This window comes from Drosophila virilis, chromosome X, assembly GCF_030788295.1.
Source record: "Drosophila virilis strain 15010-1051.87 chromosome X, Dvir_AGI_RSII-ME, whole genome shotgun sequence".
In the NCBI taxonomy this organism is placed as follows: Eukaryota; Metazoa; Arthropoda; class Insecta; order Diptera; family Drosophilidae; genus Drosophila; species Drosophila virilis.
In genome coordinates this window covers 7607866-7626094 of record NC_091543.1, presented here as the reverse complement: position 1 = coordinate 7626094, position 18229 = coordinate 7607866, and the positions used below count along the sequence as shown (strand labels likewise).

At 47.3% G+C, this 18229-nt stretch overlaps 1 protein-coding gene across 9 annotated transcripts in view; it reads right to left on the bottom strand.

Annotated features, from left to right (window-relative positions):
- PsGEF (Protostome-specific GEF) overlaps window positions 1-18229 on the bottom strand; it is a 75335-nt gene that overhangs the window by 14590 nt on the left and 42516 nt on the right. For 7 of the 9 annotated variants that reach the window (XM_070211350.1, XM_070211352.1, XM_070211354.1 and 4 more), the window contains 7 exons: window positions 12027-12161; window positions 9294-10221; window positions 8819-9119; window positions 4360-5686; window positions 2499-3375; window positions 2255-2432; window positions 1673-1844 (listed from right to left, as the gene is read on the bottom strand). In XM_070211350.1, the coding sequence (XP_070067451.1) occupies window positions 1673-1844; window positions 2255-2432; window positions 2499-3375; window positions 4360-5686; window positions 8819-9119; window positions 9294-10209 (3771 nt within the window). In that variant the 5' untranslated portion in view covers window positions 10210-10221; window positions 12027-12161. The remainder of the gene's footprint in view (window positions 1-1672; window positions 1845-2254; window positions 2433-2498; window positions 3376-4359; window positions 5687-8818; window positions 9120-9293; window positions 10222-12026; window positions 12162-18229) is intronic. The other 2 variants (XM_070211353.1, XM_070211351.1) reach the window with 2 other exon arrangements.

Genomic DNA, 18229 nt, shown 5'->3' with positions numbered 1-18229 from the left:
TATCAAAAGCAAAAAAAAAAAACCAGCCTTGTACAATTTGATTATACAAGAGACTCGAATACCAATGCCAAGACAATTAATTGTTAACAATCTCACGAATTTACCGACAATTCGCAACTCCTGCTTGAGGGTCTGTGTACAACTTCTCAGTTCTCTAATTGCGTTAACTGTTTCAATGACAGCTAGAAATATCTTCCATAAGGCATACATTCGATAGATCACACTCATTTGCTTAGGATCGATTGATGGAACGCATGTGAGATCCATGTGGAACATACATATTTGAAAGCAGTGTGGAATCTGCGTGGAATTGTAATGCCCAATTCACGTTGACAAGCGGAATCTAGGTGGAAGCTGTGTGCAGCCAAAGAGACCGAAGGGGGGGAGAGAGACAGCAAATGCTGAAGAGAAAGAGTGAGGGCAAGAGAGAGAGAGAGAGAGAGAGAGCGAGCGAGAGAGGCCGATGGAGAGGGAGGGACAGAGAGAGAGAGAGAGAAAGAGAGAGGCGGAAGCGCAGTTGCTTGAAGAGGTTAAGAGTTTGTTTAGATTGAATCAGTTGGGTGGTTGTCTAAGCTCATTTTTAGTCAAAGATTGTGCTATTGTGTGTGTGTGTGTGCGTGTGGGCAAGGCTCTGGCTGTGACTGTGGCCTGGATCCGTAAGCGTTTCGGTTGACAGCCAAAAGTCAAATCACAGATCCAAAGAATCCGGCGGCGTCGGCTTGGTGGGCAGCATGCCAAATGGATCGTCGACCACAACGCTATCATCGTCGCTATCATCGTCTACGTCCGTTTGGCCACCGCCGCCGCCACCGCCGCCGCTGGAGCCAGCGCCCACGCCATCGCCCAGAAAGATGCACTCCTCCACATCCGTGTCATAGCACGGATCCAGATTCACCTCGTTCAGCTGCAGATCCAGCTCCAACAAATCCCAAGAGCCGCCGAACTCGGCCAGCGGCACGTTGACGGTCCGAACGACAGACGTTGCTGCCGTTGCCGTTGCCGTTGCCAATGTCGGCGGCACAAAGTCATTGGAGAAGGCATCCGAGTTGCAGGCCAGCGAGCTGGGCGATAGGTTCGGCGTGGGCGTTTCAGGCGTGGTCAGCGACACCTGCTGGGCCACAAGCACGGACTCATCTATAAAGGAGCGACCCACCGAGCTGAGACTAAACTCGAGCAGCTTCCGGGCATGCGTTACCGTTGCCGTGGCCGTTGCAACCGGCTCACTGCTCGCCTCCGGTATGGCCGTGAGGCATTTGCTGCTGGCACTGGGCAGCGACTGCGCCGAGGTCTGTGTCTGGGTGTGCGCGGTCAGGCTGGCGCTGCTGCTCAGGCAGGAGCTGTTGGTATTGTAGCGGCGCAGCGAGCTGTCGCCAGCAGCACCAACAGCTCCGCCCACGCCGTTCGGCACGGAGCCGCTACAGCTGGCGGCATGAGCAGAGCGCCCGCCCAGCTGGCGGGCGGGTGAGCTGGTACGCGAGGGCAGCGAGGCCGAGCAGAGCTGCGCCGTTTGTGTGCTGGCCGTAATGCGGGCATGGACATGATTCGGGACAGAGACAGAGACCGAGACGGGGGCATGGCCTGGATGGGGCGTCGGCACCAAAGCACTGGCCAAACGCTGCAGATTCTCAAAGGAATCGCCGCTGTCCAAGCGCTTGCTGCGAAAGAGACGCACCTGCTGTTTCTGCTGCTTCAGATTGATGCTATCCAGCGAGGGCAGTTTCATCGAGCCCATCGATGCGGAGGTCATTCCGATGTCGCTCAGCGGCACCAACGTGTTCAGCACATCCGGCGAATCCAGCGGACTGGACAGTGGCGTCGAGCCCAGGGCGGCGTTCACCAGAAAGCTGTGGCAGAAAATACACGAAAAGGGAAGAGGTTAACCAGAGACTGAATATGTTTGATTTGACTGCTTAAAATATTTCTTAAGAAATCAAAGGAATTTTATTTTATTAAGTTTAATTATTATCTAAACACCTCAGCTGTTTCACTGCAACCTTAAGGAATATGGAAAGATCTAGAGAGGCACTATTTTGGCTTTAACGAATTTTAAATATTAAAGGGATTGCTTAAGAGCATAAAGATTATTCTTTAAAAAGGTTCTTGAAGAACTTCATAGTATGGACATGAGATTCTACCATAAACAGGCCTTATGGAATTCCGTAAGAATGCATCGACTAGTGAAGTAACAGATGGACTAAGCTGGCTTAATGGAATTCTTGAGGGATCAATCGACCTTTTGAGAAACTCAACTTACATTTGTCGCTGCAATAGATTCTGCCAGACGGCCTTCAGCTCCAGTGAGGGTGCGCGCAGGATGAGGCTCTTCCGCCTGGCGCCGCGCTTGGGCGTGCGCGTCAGATCCGGTGCACAGTAGCCGGTCGGACTTTCAGCCAGTCTTCCATTGGGATCCACGGTCAGGCGGAATTCAGTGGCTGTGGGGAATCAATAGCATTCAAAGATTTGTTGTCGACAAATCGCAAAATAAGTCTTATGCTCACTTTTCTTGCGCATGTTAAAACAGGAGTCGACCACGTTGGCAATGGGTATTGGTTCCTCGGTGATGAAGAGCACGCGATCCCGACTGACCTTGGCGAACACAATGATGTCACTGAAGAGCAGCGTCCAGTAGGGTTTTATTGAGCGCCCCTCTACGCGGGACAGATCGCCGCCGAATATCCACTGGCGACCCTGGACGGCCAGCGTAAAGGGCTTGCACTTGGTGAACACCATGCGCGACTCCAGATCCTGCAGCGTCAACAGTGGCCGACCCTCGCCCAGGGGCTCCATCAGGCCGCTGCTGACGGTTATCTCGCGATAGGCGGCCTGCAGCTCACCGATGACGGTGGTAAAGTTCTTGTGCTCTTCGGTATCCACGTGGCAATTGCTGGCGAGCAGTTGCATCAGCTTCAGGATCTCCCTGAAATGCTGCAGCGGCCTGTGTATGAACATGGTCAGGTCGGGACGCTTGCGGGGCACAGCTGGCTCGGTGATAAAAGCTATAAACTCGGAGCCCGTCTGCCGGGACTTGTTCACCAGAACGCAGTCGGCACGCTTGATGCCGTTACAGTACTTCTTGTAGGCGGCACAAATCGCCGTCGTCTTGGAGAGATAGACACGCGAGGCGAAGTTCATGTGCGGCTCCTGCTCCTGCTCGTTGCTGCACAGCTGCTCCAGTATATCCTCGGAAATGCGCAACAGCTCATCGATGTTCTGGAATAGCGTCCGATGATCGTTCGGCGATATTAGATCCTTACGTTCCAGCAAAGGCTGCACAAAGCGCTGCACTCCGAAATGAATGGCGGCCGTAAAGTTCTGCTCCCGGCTGATGAGCTGCAGCAAGAAGCGTCGACGATTATCCGTTATGGGCACAATCGACTGTACCAATTGGTGGGCAATGGTAAATGATAGAGAACGGGATAGGTTTATGTTAGCCACTAAGGAATTCTCTCTCCACTTGAATGTCATTTGCTACTTCGGAATTCGTGTTTGTCAGTGTCTTCACCAAATCTGGATTCACACTCTGAAGGAGTCTTGTTACTTTTGAAAAGTAAATCAATATCTCTTTATCATTATTCTAAATTGGATAATTCCAGCTCTACAGCCGTATAGGATATAGATTATTGTGATTGAGCGAGGCGTGGTTGGTCGTGGCCACTTGTGATTCATTTGAATATTTTGTTTAATCTAGCCTTATAGCTCTGGAAGATGGAAGATGTTCGCATTTTCCTTCAGCTTTTCAGGCGTGATATATTGTTTATTAAAAGTATAATGCCCATTAAATAGTTGTGTTTTCGTCAATCATGCTTTTGCCTACGTAATGAATCGTTTCTGAGTAATGTCCATAAAGGGCTAAGAAAGGTCCTCGGTATGCAATGCAAAAGCGAAGAAACCCAATTAAACTGGGCCCATTATGAGAACGGAAACAACTTGTGGGAGTTCATTACGCCCTCGTCTGTAAACACGCCGACTTCCCCTTCCGCGAAAGCCAAGCAACGAAAAGGAAAAGCAAGAAAGAAATAAAACTTGGGTAAAAGCCACATGAAATCGAAAAACGAAAATTTTATTGTCAAGCGATGGGCGTGGGCTGGGAGCGGGTTAAGTGGGTAAAAAAAAAAAAATGAAAATAAAAAAAAATATATCTATATATATATATATAAGATGATATTTATAGAAATGGCAAAAACTTAAACGTTTAAACTTAACAATAATGCGCTAAAGATATTTACAAAAAGCAGAAGAAGAAAAAAAATGAAGGGTATTTCATAAACAATGGCAAATTCAATAAGAGACAACTAAAACTAGCCGATGGCCTTGGCGGCTGGGTGCTCGATGAACTTAAACAATGACGCCCTTGCCTACCTCCTTGCTGAACGTAACCTGGGGCAGGTGCAGCCGCCGCTTGGCCGCCTCAATGGAGGAGGTGGTGCCGGAGCAGGCGGTGGCCGGTCGCGACATCGTATTACTCAATAGCTGGGGACGTACACTGGCCGTGCGCTGAACCACTGCCAGCTGCTCCTCGCTGGGCGCCAGCGAGCCTAGGCCACAATGCTGCCGCTGTTGTAACTGGGGCTGGATCTGGGGCTGTGCCTGAGGCTGAGCTACAGTCGAGTTGGGCTGATGATTGTGGCTGGCGCTGACTGTGACCGTCGTGCTGATGGTGTTGGCGGCATTGCTGGCCATGTTGGCGCCCGCGCCTGACCTTCTGAATATCTCCAACGTCAAGGACGAGCCCTGCGATCGTATCAAATTCAGAACATCAGCCTCGGGCATCGTGACCACATTGTGCTTGTCCACAAAGATGACATAGTCGCCCGGCAATATGCCGCAGCGATCCGCTGACAGTCCGCTCTCCACTTTCTCCACACGCGGCGGATGTGTCCACACAATGGAGAACCCAAAACCGCGCTCCTCCGTGCGCGTCAGTCGCTTGGTCATCGTGAACGGCGTTCGTCCCGATGGCTGCCGGCTGCCGGGCAGCGTTGAGCAGCGACGTGTCGCGCTGCCAGCTCCTCCGCCGCTGCCGCCGCCATTTAAATGGTTCGCATTGCTGGCATTCGCATTGGCATTGGATGCACTGGCTCCAGTAGCGGCGCCGCCAGTGCTGTTCCCGCCCGCTGCGGTTGTGCTGTTCGCATTGCCATCGGCGGGCGGATCCAGTTCCAGAAAGCGCAAGAACAGATTCTCATCGGCATCGCGCTGATGCAGCGCCTTCTTGCTGAGCACCATCGGCTGCTGCGTCTGCGACTGCAGTAGCTGTGCCTCATCCCGGCTGCCATTGCCCAGCGGTCCGCCGGCGGCTGCCATGCTGTCAATGCTGATGCCAATGCCGATGACATCATCGCTGAGCAGCGCATTTGCTGCGGCGGCATTTGGTTTCAGTGGTGCCGCCATCGTTGACATCTTGGGTATAACGGCCACTGCTTCGGATCTGGCTGCCACTACTACACCAGCTGGCTCCTCCTTGGGCCTCTCGTTGGGCGCCTGCTTTGGCTCCTCCTGCGGACGGCTGACGATGCTTGTGGGCGTGATGTGGGCTGTGGCGTGCGGCTTGCTGCGGCAGCTATGAAGGCATCCCTGCGCGTGCAGCCTGTAGGATCCCGTTGCAGTCTGGTTCTGGTTCTGGTTCTGGCTCTGCTGCACTAAGGCGCTCAATGGAAACGTGAGGCAACCCAGGAATTCGCTGCGTCTGTGGATATTACAAACGTGAAATTAAATAACTCGAGCGCAAGGTCCAATTGGACGGAAAAGAAAATCATCAGCTTAAATCAATTTCACGGTAAAAAGAATAACAAATAGAATAAGGGAAATGCTTGCAGTTTTAACAGGAATTGCAGCTCATCCCCTGAGACCTGGCAATTTCATTGGAAATTCCTTGGTTTTCTTGAGTTTTGCCGATTAACTGCGTAGGAATTCTTCGATTTATTTCCGCTTTAGCGTTAAGCTCGCTTGAACAGTTGGTGTAATTGGTTTATTAGCTCACAACTAGTTCCCAGAATTGCATTACACCCACAATCTAGCTAACCTTTGAGTATGACGCAGCAGGAAACTGTTGGGTAACAGGATCCTTTCGTGAACTAGAGCAGCGAACCAACAGAAATACGGTCGATTAATTGAATAGATAGCCACACTTGGCCCATAAACCGTTGAGCTGCTAGTGGCTCTGCCATTAGTTTGTGCTAGTGTGTGAACTAATGGAGCTGGCTTCGTAAATTGCACAGAAGATCTGTCGGATAGCAGCCGCACTGTTGCCTGGGCATTTATGCCGAACGGATGTCGACCTTTGAAAGGAAGTTTCCAATTTGTTCTCGCTAGCAGCCAGCAAATCAAGGCGAGTGGCTAGTGGCTAGTTTAATGGCGAGGCTAGCCACTGAAAACTTGCTAATAAATAGTCCCACACTGAACGACCCCATGCATTTGGTCGAGGGCATTCGAGTGTGTGTGCAGTTTGCTCCGAAAATATAAACCATTCTCACGATTCGACGTCCGATAAGATCTTTTTTCTCTGCTTTTTTTTTTTGTTTTTTTTTTTTTTTTGTTTTGTTAGCCTTGCGTCACGTTGCATTCTGTTTACAATTTGTTTGGCTCCACTGTACACTCCACTCTCGCACACCCTGCTTGTAGCACCTCCCCTCCAGCCCTGTGGCACGTGACATAAATCAATTAGCGTCGTCTAAGCTGTCTTTGCTTGGCATTCCCATAGATCCAATAGGTGCACCGGAAATATGCTTAGAACCTTGTCGAGCTAGTTGCCTATTTTTCTAGCCAACGCTTGGTGCCCGGCCCGGCCCGGCCTGGCTAGGAAGTTTTGCCCGCGTGTATTTGGGTCAGTTTTATTGATTTTCATTTGCTGCAGCAGCGCCAAAAGTTTTGCGATTGCAATCGCAACTGTCTGTCAGACAGGGAACGGGGGATGGGGGAAGGGAAGCGGTGCGACAAGCACTTAAAGTCTCTCTCGAGTTGTTGTTGTTGATTTTTGTTTTGGGCGAAAGCCCACCCGCGCCGGGCCAGGCTTGGATTTGAGAAAATTGGGGCCAGTGCATTAAAAATGTAGCAGGCTGCGTAGCGTAGGTGCGACAGAAACTGTTGCCACCTGCCGCAAAAGCCGTGTGGCGAGGCATCAACCCTTGCCACAGGCTCATAAAAGGGCCAATGAATTATTTAGCGAACTGTCGTTCGGCAAATTTGCTTAAAATGCTTAACGAGGCATTTGCAAATAGAATATGGCAACAACAACAACAACAACAACAACAAGAATGGAATGTTATCATTATGCATGCATAACAAATGTCAGGTGTGCGTGTGCAGGTGCGCCATGTCCCAGGTGTGCATTTAGCGAGCTTCAAACCTGACTGAATTAGCCGAGAATTTGATTGCCTCTGACCTGTGGCCATTGCATAATGTAGCGAGCGCGGCTATCGATTTGACATAAGCGCTAGCCGACTGAATGACTAAATGTCTGAATTTTTGAATGACGAAATAAATGGGTATGTGCGTGTGCGTGTGTGTGTGTGTGTGTGTGTAGGCGCGCACTGAAGAGGACAGGCCAGCTGCCATGTCCTTGAATTTCAATTAAAATGGGCACTGTGCGCGTTAAAATCTACACTCACACGCAAGCAAGCGCACACATACACACACACACACACACACACATGCAGAGGGACGCGCACGCTAACGCAGCGCAGCCTTTGGTCACAATTATTTAGCAGCATGCCTAAAGTTATGCTACACGAAAAAAAAAACGAACGCACATACTGGCACGCACACAGTTATATAATTTGGTGCTGCATACTTTTGAGCTGGCAGCGCAAAAGGCAATTACAGCACTGCCAACATAACAAGGAGCGTTTGCATTTAAATAAAAACACACACATGTGACACAAGAAACAAATTAAATAAAATAAATGTATATATATAAATATATATACATATAATTTGAAATATGTATATATATATTTATATGCAAGCACATTATTATTATTATTGTTGTTTGCTTTTGAGGCGCACAACATATACACACACACGCACACATACTTTTTAGCATTTGTTGTTGGGCACAGTTAAAACACGCCGTCGTTGCGTTTGGCTGCGTGTTTGCCGCAGCAGCGTTGCCAGCTTGTGCCGTTTTTGCGTCTGCGTCGCGCGAGCTGAACACTCGAACTGAGCGGAACGTGCACAGCGCAACGAACCAAACCAAAATCACACGAATAAAAAACAACAAATATATATGTATATATATATAGAAGAAGAAGCAAAAAGAGAAACAAGAGCCACGTTAAAACTGGAGCCCAGGCAAAGTTTACAGTTAGCTGGAATGCGGCCAGAGACAGAGGCCAGAGCTCTCACAGCGCTTGCGCTGGATGAGTGTTCGTGTGTGTGTGTGTGTGTGTGTGTGTGTGTGTGTGTGTGTGTGTGTGTGTGTGTGTGTGTGTGTGTGTGTGTGTGTGTGTTGGTTGCTGGAAGGCGCTCCAGAGCCAGCACCCCGCCTGACTGCGCCCCTTCACCCAGTGGGCGCTGCGTTTGTTTATGTGCAGGAAATGCACAATGGCAAAGTGTGCTACAGGAAAACGTTACAATTAGGCTGAGACACCCCGCCTCGCCCCGCATCGCCTTACCACACAGCCCACCCTTGCCTTAGCCTAGCCATTTGCCTGGCAGCCTCCGTCTTGGCGGCATATTGCCCCCCCCCCCCCTGCTCCTACCCCGCCATCTAGCATTGTCCTGTCGATTGGGGGTGAATGACACGCACTTTTGCTGCCAGACAGCTTTCGATACGATACTTGCTTACTTAACGGCTGCTATTGACCTTACTCGTACTCACTTTAGATGACGATCCCGATGCCACACGGCCAGCTGCAGCTGCGTCGACGCCGACGTCGACATTGTCGCCTGCAGCATGGCATCCTGAACATGGTAGCTAAAGCGCTCATCAAAGTACGGACGACTCGAGTGCCGATGGACGGCCGTGCGCTGGAAGCGACTCGAGCTGTTGCTGTTGCTGCCGCTGCTGCTGCTTGTGCTGCTGCTGCTGTTGGTGGCATTTCCGGATGCCAGCGACACCTTGACGTACGCATTGATGCTGCCTGTGCCGTGCATGCGCTGCAGATCGCGGCATCGTATAACTGTAATGGAATATTCGATTTAAAATGATTTGCCATTTAAATTAATTATGGGCCAGCTGCATCCAATAAGATTTTCCCAACACATGAATACAACTAGTATATGATCTAATCAGAATCTATGGAATCTTAGTGGATGAAGCTGTAGACATTCGGGGGGGAGACTCTGGAACTCACCATGTACATTTAATTGTTGTTGTTGGGCATCGTAGGCGATGCTCAGATCGATGCTGCCTCGTGGATGAAACTCGGCACTGCTCGTGCTGGAGGTGGTGGTGGTGGAGGCGGAGGTGGAGGATGAGGAGGCCATGGAAATGCGTTTGGCGTAGTGCTCATCGTCCTCCAGATCGCTGGACGTGGAGCTCGAGGAGAAGCTCAGGCAGCGCTTGCTGCTAGGTATATGATCCAGGCTGGGCGGTTTGCCCAGCGCCAGCTTCTGGCCAAGCACATGCCGCTGGCTGTCGCCGCGTCCGTCGTTCTGTTTGGAGCTTGTGCTGGTCGCATTGGACGCGGCTGCGGCTCTGTGTTGATTCTTGCGCCGCACTACGCGCTGTCGCTTGAGATGGGTGGGAGTGCGCACCTCCATCTCATGGACGCTGCTCTCGCTCCATTCGCCATCGCCCAGCGGCAGATCGGGCGTGGCTCCCACTGCCGCCGCTGTCGTCTGATGTTTGCAGCGCACCTCCTTGCGCGCCGACTCGATGATGGCGTCTAGCATGCGGTCCAGCGTTGTGTCGCCCATGCGTGACGACGACAATTGCGAGTCCTCCAGACCACCAGCGCCACCGCCACCGCCTCCGCCGCCCGTTGCCGCAGCAGCACCCAGGTGCGGCAGGCAGCGGAGCGCTGCCAGCTGCGGCGTCGCCTGGCGCGGGCCGCTGCCCTCACTGAAGCTGCGCCGCTGCGGACTCTTGCCATGCACATTGCTCAGGTCCTGGAGTGCGATGAGGCTGCTGTTGCCAAAGGGGCTGCTCATGAAGTGGACGCCATAGTTCTCCTTGTTCGCATCGCCGCTGGCATTGCGCCGCCTGCCACGCGTCTCCTCGACGCCGCTGGAGCTGGAGTGCCGATGCATCCGTGTCATGGTGGGCATGTCCTAGCCAAGCTGCGCAAAAATTAATCAGCTAGAGTGGATTAGAGACCGCCTCACAGGATCACAAGACGGAGCGGAACAGGGTCGGGAGGAAGGGTAGCAGCAGTGGCAAGTCCAATCAAAACCTGAACCGAAAAAGAGCTATATTGGGATCACGATCCAAATCCTCAAAGCTATATTCTGTGCTTCTATCTATATATGTGCTTCCTCGACTCCTCGTTCTTGGCAACTTTTTGCCTCAACACGATCGTCCTTGATCCTGACGAATGCCAGTTACAGGCCACAATTTCAGCTTTTAAGCCTCTAGGCTAAATTGAGTCCTTGGGTTAACAAATGCTGAGCTTCTGTTTTATAAAAAGCGGTTGAGCATAAACATATACTCTAGCTGGGCTGGGTATCTGGGCCAAGACGGGTAGCTGGCCGCAGGCGAGCGGGTTTTTTTTTTTCATGCAAACTAGCTGACAGACAATTTGATGCGAATGTGCACAAAAAAAAAAAAAAAAAAAACTAGATATATGAGTATATTATATATAGATATGTAGTAAATGCATGAGTGTTTGTGAGGGAAGCGGTCCAAGACAATGGGCAGAAAGCAAGAAATTTTTGCAAATTGTTTTGCGGCAAACGAGTTTTTCACGTACTCGTCGCGAGGGCAGCGGCAGCCTTTTGGTCCTTGCTGCAGCCAGGCTGCAGTTGGCTGTGCGCGCAATTTCAGGTTTTGGGCCTTGCGAAATTCAAATTAAACTTATGCTAATTTTCGGCAAAGATTCCTCAGAGTTTCTTCATTTTACGCCGCAGCCGCAAACCATAAAATTGAGCGAGTCCTTGCCCAAAGGGATCCGCGCGCCGTGTGTGTGCGTTTGTGTGCGTGTGTGTGTGTGAAACAATTACGCCCCAGCATAATGATGCCATTTTTGCAAACAGCCCGGGCCAAGAGCAGAAAAGGAGCGCAAGGATCAGGCGGCAGCATGCTCTTCTTCTTATGCAGCTAGGCAGCGGCACACACAGACACACACACACACACACTCGCACGCACACACACATACAGGCAGCGACTGACACACGCACAAGCGTTAAAGAAAATAGGGTATTCATGTAATCCATAAACGTCACCCCGATGGAAATTGAAAATTGCAAAACGCAGCAAGGCGAGGCGAGGCGAGCAAAAAGAAAATTGTTGTTTTTTCCTTTTACTTAAAGAACTCTACGAACTGCGCTCGGCATAGGGAAAACCCCGCTCCCTGCCTGCCTCCCTCCCTCCCGTCTGACTTGTGTCCCGAGGCGGATTAGCAGCTCACGGGGTGGACGAAAAAAAAAAAAAAAACAGCAACAAATTAAATGTATTAGAGCAGCACACCACCCCTTTCCTCTTCTTCTTATTTTTTTTTTTTTTTTTTTTTGTTCATCTTCTTCTACTCTATTTGTGGGTCTCTCCGTGATCTGTGTGACTGCGGCTCTAGGGGTTAGGTCTTAGGGTTTATTTTTTTTTCGCTTTTCTTATTCTTGCGTTTTCCCATTCTTGGCTAAATTAAAATTAGAGCTAGAGCAAAAGACAAATAGGCTACGGCACATGGGTGCGAGCGCAATTACACAGATACACGTGCGTGCCAGTGAGTGTGCCTGCGAGTGTGTGTGTGTGTGTGTGTGTGTGTGCCTGTGTATTGCCAGGTGTGTTCGACAAAGTAACTGAGACTGGACCGACAGCCCAGAAGGAGGCTATCGTGGGTATCGATTACCCACTATAAACTAATGGAACACGATACGATCTGATAATGCGAACCGTAACATGTCGATAAGATCTAACGGCATGCACTTACCTGATAACTGTAGCTGCTTTTCTCTCTATAGAGGTGTGTATACGTGTAGGAGATGCGACTATGTCGCCTGCGTATATTCCAGAATTCCGCTAGCGATCGCTTTAAGGATCCAAAAACTTTTACACTTTTTTTCCACTTGTGCACCGTAAAAAAAAAAAAAAAGAAGAAGTTGTCAAGATCCAAGAATGATCTAGAGCTGGGCTGGTTTGTAGAACTCTTCTTCTGGTTTTAACTTAGTTTTTTGTATGAAGTGCCGCGCGTATACGTTTGCAGCGCACGAGGCCTTAAACGGAAATGACGAGCGGCCGAGGTGTTCGAAACGTTTATGGGTTCGTTTCGGCAACGATTTTGCGGACGAGCAACCACCGCGAAAGGGCCAGATATAAATGAGAAGAGAGTAAGAGACTCTCTCGTTAGGTCTACCCCTCCCTCTCTACTCTCTCTCTCTCTCTCTCTCTCTCTCTCTCTCTCTCTCTTATGTTGGCTGGGATTCTGGGATGAGGCTCTGAAAAGATAGCCGTAAGCGTGCACAAAGGCAAAAACAAGATCACTTTGTCAATGTCCTTGGACTTATGAGAAATTGCAAGCGCAAGTATTGATTGGATCATTTGTGCTATGCGCTATGCCAGGATACATTTCTGTTCCCTTAAACTTGCCTTATTTCTAGCAATAATAATAATATTTCAAAAAATATTAATCATCTTCCATTTATAGAGCTCTTTTATGCTCTGGATAGTTTTTAGAGTCAAGTCATTTTGCGCTCTTGGCAGAACTTTAAGCCTCATTTTAAAGCTCTTGAAAGTTCTTACTTTATTTTGCAGTATTACCACAAGCGCAGAATTTGAGACGTTTAGATAATCATCTAATATTTATAAAGCTCCATAATTTATTTGCATTAAATTTCACTAAGAACTTAAAGCTTAATTAAAGATCTTACTATATTTTGCAGTATTTCCACATGCGACGACCATGGGATATGTTTATATAATCATCTAATATTTATAGAGCTGCATGATGCTCTGATGGAATATTTGTTCGCAGAACTTATCGTAAATTCGTTCGCTTTAGATTTCTTGCAACTTAAAGACTTACTTCAATCTCTTGAAAGCTTTCCACAGACCTTGAGACGAAGTCTTGATTGCTTTAACTCGATTGAAAGCCTTAAGGGAAAACTTTGACTTATTACATTAATATTCTCGATACTCTCAATACTACTTGCCCCTGTGTTCATAAGAAATAACTTAAAATCAACTTAAAGCTGTCATTAAATTTTTTATTGTATCTCTAATTTGATGGTTTTTTGATTTCGTAAAATCAATTGCAGAAGAGCCTGAAACGAAATTCCTTTGCGAATAATTTGTACAAGTCCTGAGCACAAACAGCTTTTGCAAACCTATCCTCTTATAGTTATATATATATATATTGTTAAGCCCTAACCCTTTTTTTTATCATTTAAAAGTGCTCCTTGTTGTAAGCCCCAATGCAGTTTTTTCTATTATTTAATTTCTGCCTCCTTTATCCTGCGCTCAACAGTTGCTTTGACCGTGCACAGATTTTGCCGAGTTGCCGCTACCCACCGCCAGGGGCGCTCGCAGCTTAAGAGCAGCGCAAAACGCTGTGCCTCTCGCACGGACTCGCTCTTTGTAGCTCTTCGTTCTCTGAATGGATGCGGCGGCTTACCTGCCGTGTCCTGGTGTGCCGTGTCCTTTGTGCCGGCCAGCTTTGCCGGCAGACAATGCGTCCACAGCTGCCGCACAGTAAAAATGACAAAAAAAAAAAAAAAAAAAAAAAAGTGGGAAAAGGAAAAAGAAAGGTAAGAAAAACCCACACGGCGACGTCGCAAGGTGTCTTAGCCCAGATTTGTCTCGTGTGTTGTTATTTTCTTTTTACTGGAACAGCATCAGCAGCAGCAGCAGCAGCAGCAGCAGCAGGAGCAGGGGCAGGAACTACAATAACGGTAGCCTAATGTCTCTGTCCAGCGCTGATCTTCAGCTCAGCCAGCCGAGCGACATGGACGGACGGGCATTGGTCATTACTTTCACTTTGATTTTGATTTTGTGCTCTCGGTCGGTCGCATTGTGCCCCTTGGCCACTGGCAATCGGCAATTTACGAGTCGGCGAAGCTTCAGTAAATATTTGTCCAGATGCTGCTGCTGCTGCTGCTGCTGCTTGTGTCCTCGTCTTCCGTCTCGTGCCTTTCAATTAGCAGCCGTTCGTTTTTGGCCACGGCCCAATTGTTGGCCCAAATTTATGCGCGCTCTTTATGTGACGGGTCGCAGTTCATCTTCAGATTTTACGAGCACTTGGTCAACTTTCGTATGACTTTTGAATGGACCAATGCCATTGGCTTGTGGGCCCGCGGGGGTGGCTGCCGCTTCCCGGAAGGCTCTTTGAATGTCCCTAATGGTTGCACCATCCAAAAGACGCACGGCACTTCACTCGAGTGGCACAGCTGCTTTGCCTTGCACTTAAACTAGGTGTTTTACACGTAACTGCACTTTCCGAGAATCAATTGAGCTTCTGCATTTAGTCTAGGCTAGGTTTTATAAACCGTGAATCCTTATGTAGCCAAGATTCTATACTATTTTAAACATAAAACTTCATAACATCAATGATTTTGCAATGGACACAATGTCTAAGATAAGTTTGCAAAACGAGTTTGAACCACGATGGTTCAAACCCGAAATAAAATAGGGCTCTGAAATGTTGCGATTAAGGCGTTCTGAAGGGTTAAGGACCAGAGTAGGCATTCTGAGGGTTAAGTCCCAGAAGATGCGGCTCAGTCTCAAGAACTGATTACTTAATCTTTCCCAATACATTTTGTCTATGTTTATCGATTAGCAATTAAAGCCTCTAATTTGAGTCTGAAAACACATTTTGTAATTTAAACGCGCTGGCTTAATAGCCCGCAATTAAATGCTACTCAGCTGCAAAAGTATCCAACTAATTCGCCATCCATTCATCTATCCATCCATCCATCCATCTATCTATCTATCTATCTGTCCGTCTATCATTAATAATTGCGCTTTTGATAGCTGTAATCGATACGATTTTCATAATCGCTTCTCGATTTGAATTTCAATCAATGGTTTGTGTTGCTATTTTGTTTGCTTCTCATATTATTTTTGTATTTTGCGCTTTATTAAAATGAAAATTAGCAAAAACAAGGCGTGAGGATGAGCTCTGGATGTGAAGGGTTATATCGACTATATCTGATTGCCCACGGGGTTGCTTGCTTGGCCTGGCCCAACGTGTGCGGCCAATTTGTTGTTGTTGTTGTTGTTGTTGTTGTTGTTGTTGCGGAGCATATTGCAAATTTTATCTAAATCGTTTATAAATTCAATTTCCCAGCAATAATAAAAGGGGTGCGGGGTGTGTTGTGTGGAGTGAGGGCTGAGGCGATTTTGGCAAACTAATTGCAAATGCATTTGACACTCGGTCGAGGAAATCGGATCACAGATGTGACAACCCCTTGACATATTTGTGGTGTGCCTGCGTCTGTGTGTGTGTGGATGTGTGTTAAATTTGCCTAATGGGCAGCAAAAAGGTAATATCGAGAAAATTAGCATCAACTTGATTTTTGCTTGTAAGCGTTAAACAATGTGGGACTTTTGCTGGATTTGCATTTTCGGAAAAAACACAAATTAAAAATGCAAATCCCATAAAAAAGCAAGACGTGATTTATACGCAGAGCGGGATAGCAATAGGCCAGCCAGAACGGGACGCAACATCGACGAGCTGAGAAGTTGCGCTTGCGTCTTGCCCCGAGCGGCGGGGCAACATGAGGCGCATTGATAGATGCCTTTTGATTGACAGCTTGACAAGGAGACACAAAACGCGCGCCCGAAGGACGAAAAATGGGATCGACAGCTTGTACGATGACGATCCGAGCAACAGACCGATCGACCAGACCGACAGAACTGATTTTTGTCAAAGAGCGCAACGTCACCCAGTGCCGAAAAGTCTTTGTTTTGATATTCACTTGGAAATTGAAAATACATGAGGAAAACCGAGAATGAAAATGAACATGAAAATGAGTGCGAGTGTGCGCGACTGGGCGAGTGAATGAATGAGAATGTGATCTGCTTTGGTCGTCGCGACAATTGTTGTCGATTTTTGCTTGAAATTTGATAAATGATCAAAAAATTGCAGCTTTGCCTTTGAGCTCAGCTCGTCATCCGTCCAACGCTTCATTCAGTTTTTTCTACCGCACCCCGTGGGCCAGAAATGTTTAAAAAAAAAAAAAGGGCACGTACAATGTTCGGTGCATGCTTCTACCATCAGCCACTGACCTGACCCTAAAGGACTTATTCTTCGTCCTTGACATTGGAGTACCTCAAAACTGGCGTCAGCGTTGCGCGGAGCCACACTAACTAAACCTAGCCGAATACTTAAGATATTTCTATCTTTTGACCAATAAAATGAACAATTCTAATTTCGCATTAATCGCGTCTTATATTTTAGTTTAACCAGCTGATTAATCTATTAAGTTCCAGCTGACTCGGCCAAAGCCAGGTAATTTCTTGTATCCATAATCTGTTCTGATATGATCTATATTTCCAAATTATATGCGCATATTCTCATTGTGCTGTGTTACGCAAATTTGACATGTAGCTTCTAGAATAGTATATACAGATCAAGTATTTATCATATTCTGGATATTTCCCACCCCCCCTCCTTAGAGCGACGAACTGCATTTGGTGTTGTTAGAAGAAGGTTGAGGGCATTCGTTAGTCGGGCACTTCCGACTAGAGCCCTCCTACTTGTTGGTTCTTTTCTTTTTCTTTTGCCCTCTCCACAAGATCACGAGCCAAGATGCGACCCCTTTCAGCAACTGCATCTCTCAGCTGCTCATTTGCGTTAGCTTCAAATCAAATTAGTGCAGTTTTTTTCTCCAGTTTCTTCTCTCAATTATTTATAAATACTTTTATGCACATACTATATATATATATATATATATATATATATATGTACATTTGGTTGTAGTCTATTAAGGGCTGCCCAGGTTCCAGTTTCCTGAGCGCTTTGCTTACAAATTTTTTAGCCGCCGCCGAATTTGCATTTCTCACAGCGCTCAGCGAGAGATAGAAAAAAAAAGGTTTCACCTTTTTCTCCTTCTGCAGTCAGCGTCTGGCGTGCAACTACTCAGCGACTGCGACTGCGACTGAGACTGTTGCCAAGGCACCCAAAAATACGTTTTTCATTAAAAAAAAAACCCACCAAAAAACGCAAAAAAAAGAAGTTTTCGACGTGGTCTGCATTGCAGTTCAGCTCGTTGCCTGTTTTTGTTTTTTCTAGCTCTCCGGAGATGATCCTCTGCGCTGCAACTGCGTTCCCGAGCGAACCCACAAAAATTTCTCAGACATTGCGGCGCCCTCAAGTAATTTGACGAAAAAAAAAAAACTATTTAAAAAAAAAAACTAAACAAATGCAGCGCACTCTCGAAAGAGACCACCAAAAAACTTGTTATGCAGCATGTCAAGTCGGCAAATGACATGTGATTTGATTTATGAGAGCTCCAAAAAACGGAAATACTATATATATATATATATAGCCTACTAAGACACAGAATTTTGCTGCATGATTAGACTATATATCGGTAAGCCTTGCAATGGATATGCAGTTGCCCAGGCAAGCAGCTGGCAAGACTTCGAGAAGTTCACAAAAAAAAACTAATGAACATCACAATCCGACTCAGTTTTCTTCTTATCCAAGCTGTTAAATAATCTAGAGATCAGCTGAACATATTTCTTAGTCCAAATATTAAGTTAGTTCGCACATGAATAGGAAGAGTTCCAGAATGTGATCTACATTCTGGAGCTGATCCTTATCATTCAAGATTAGACTCTTTAAGATACCTTATTCCCCAAACACAAAAATCCATATACTTCCATTCAGACAAACGTGCAGGCTTGCAAGTCCTACTTGTTAATTTGAGAATCGCATAGTAAGGCGATATTTAAAATAAAGCAGGTGTAATCAAAGCAGGAGAGGGGCTCTTAATAATAGATGTACAATTGGCTCCAGATTGGTATAGAAGAACAGTATTATTACCCGGCTTAGCCCAGCCAAAAGAATTACCTTCAAAATTTAAACATTATTGAAGCTGATGGGATAAAACTTAAACTAACATCCATGCTAAAACTATGGCGCACGTCTAAAATGAAATTCCCGAATTTTATTTGCAGGGGAATTTAAAGCTG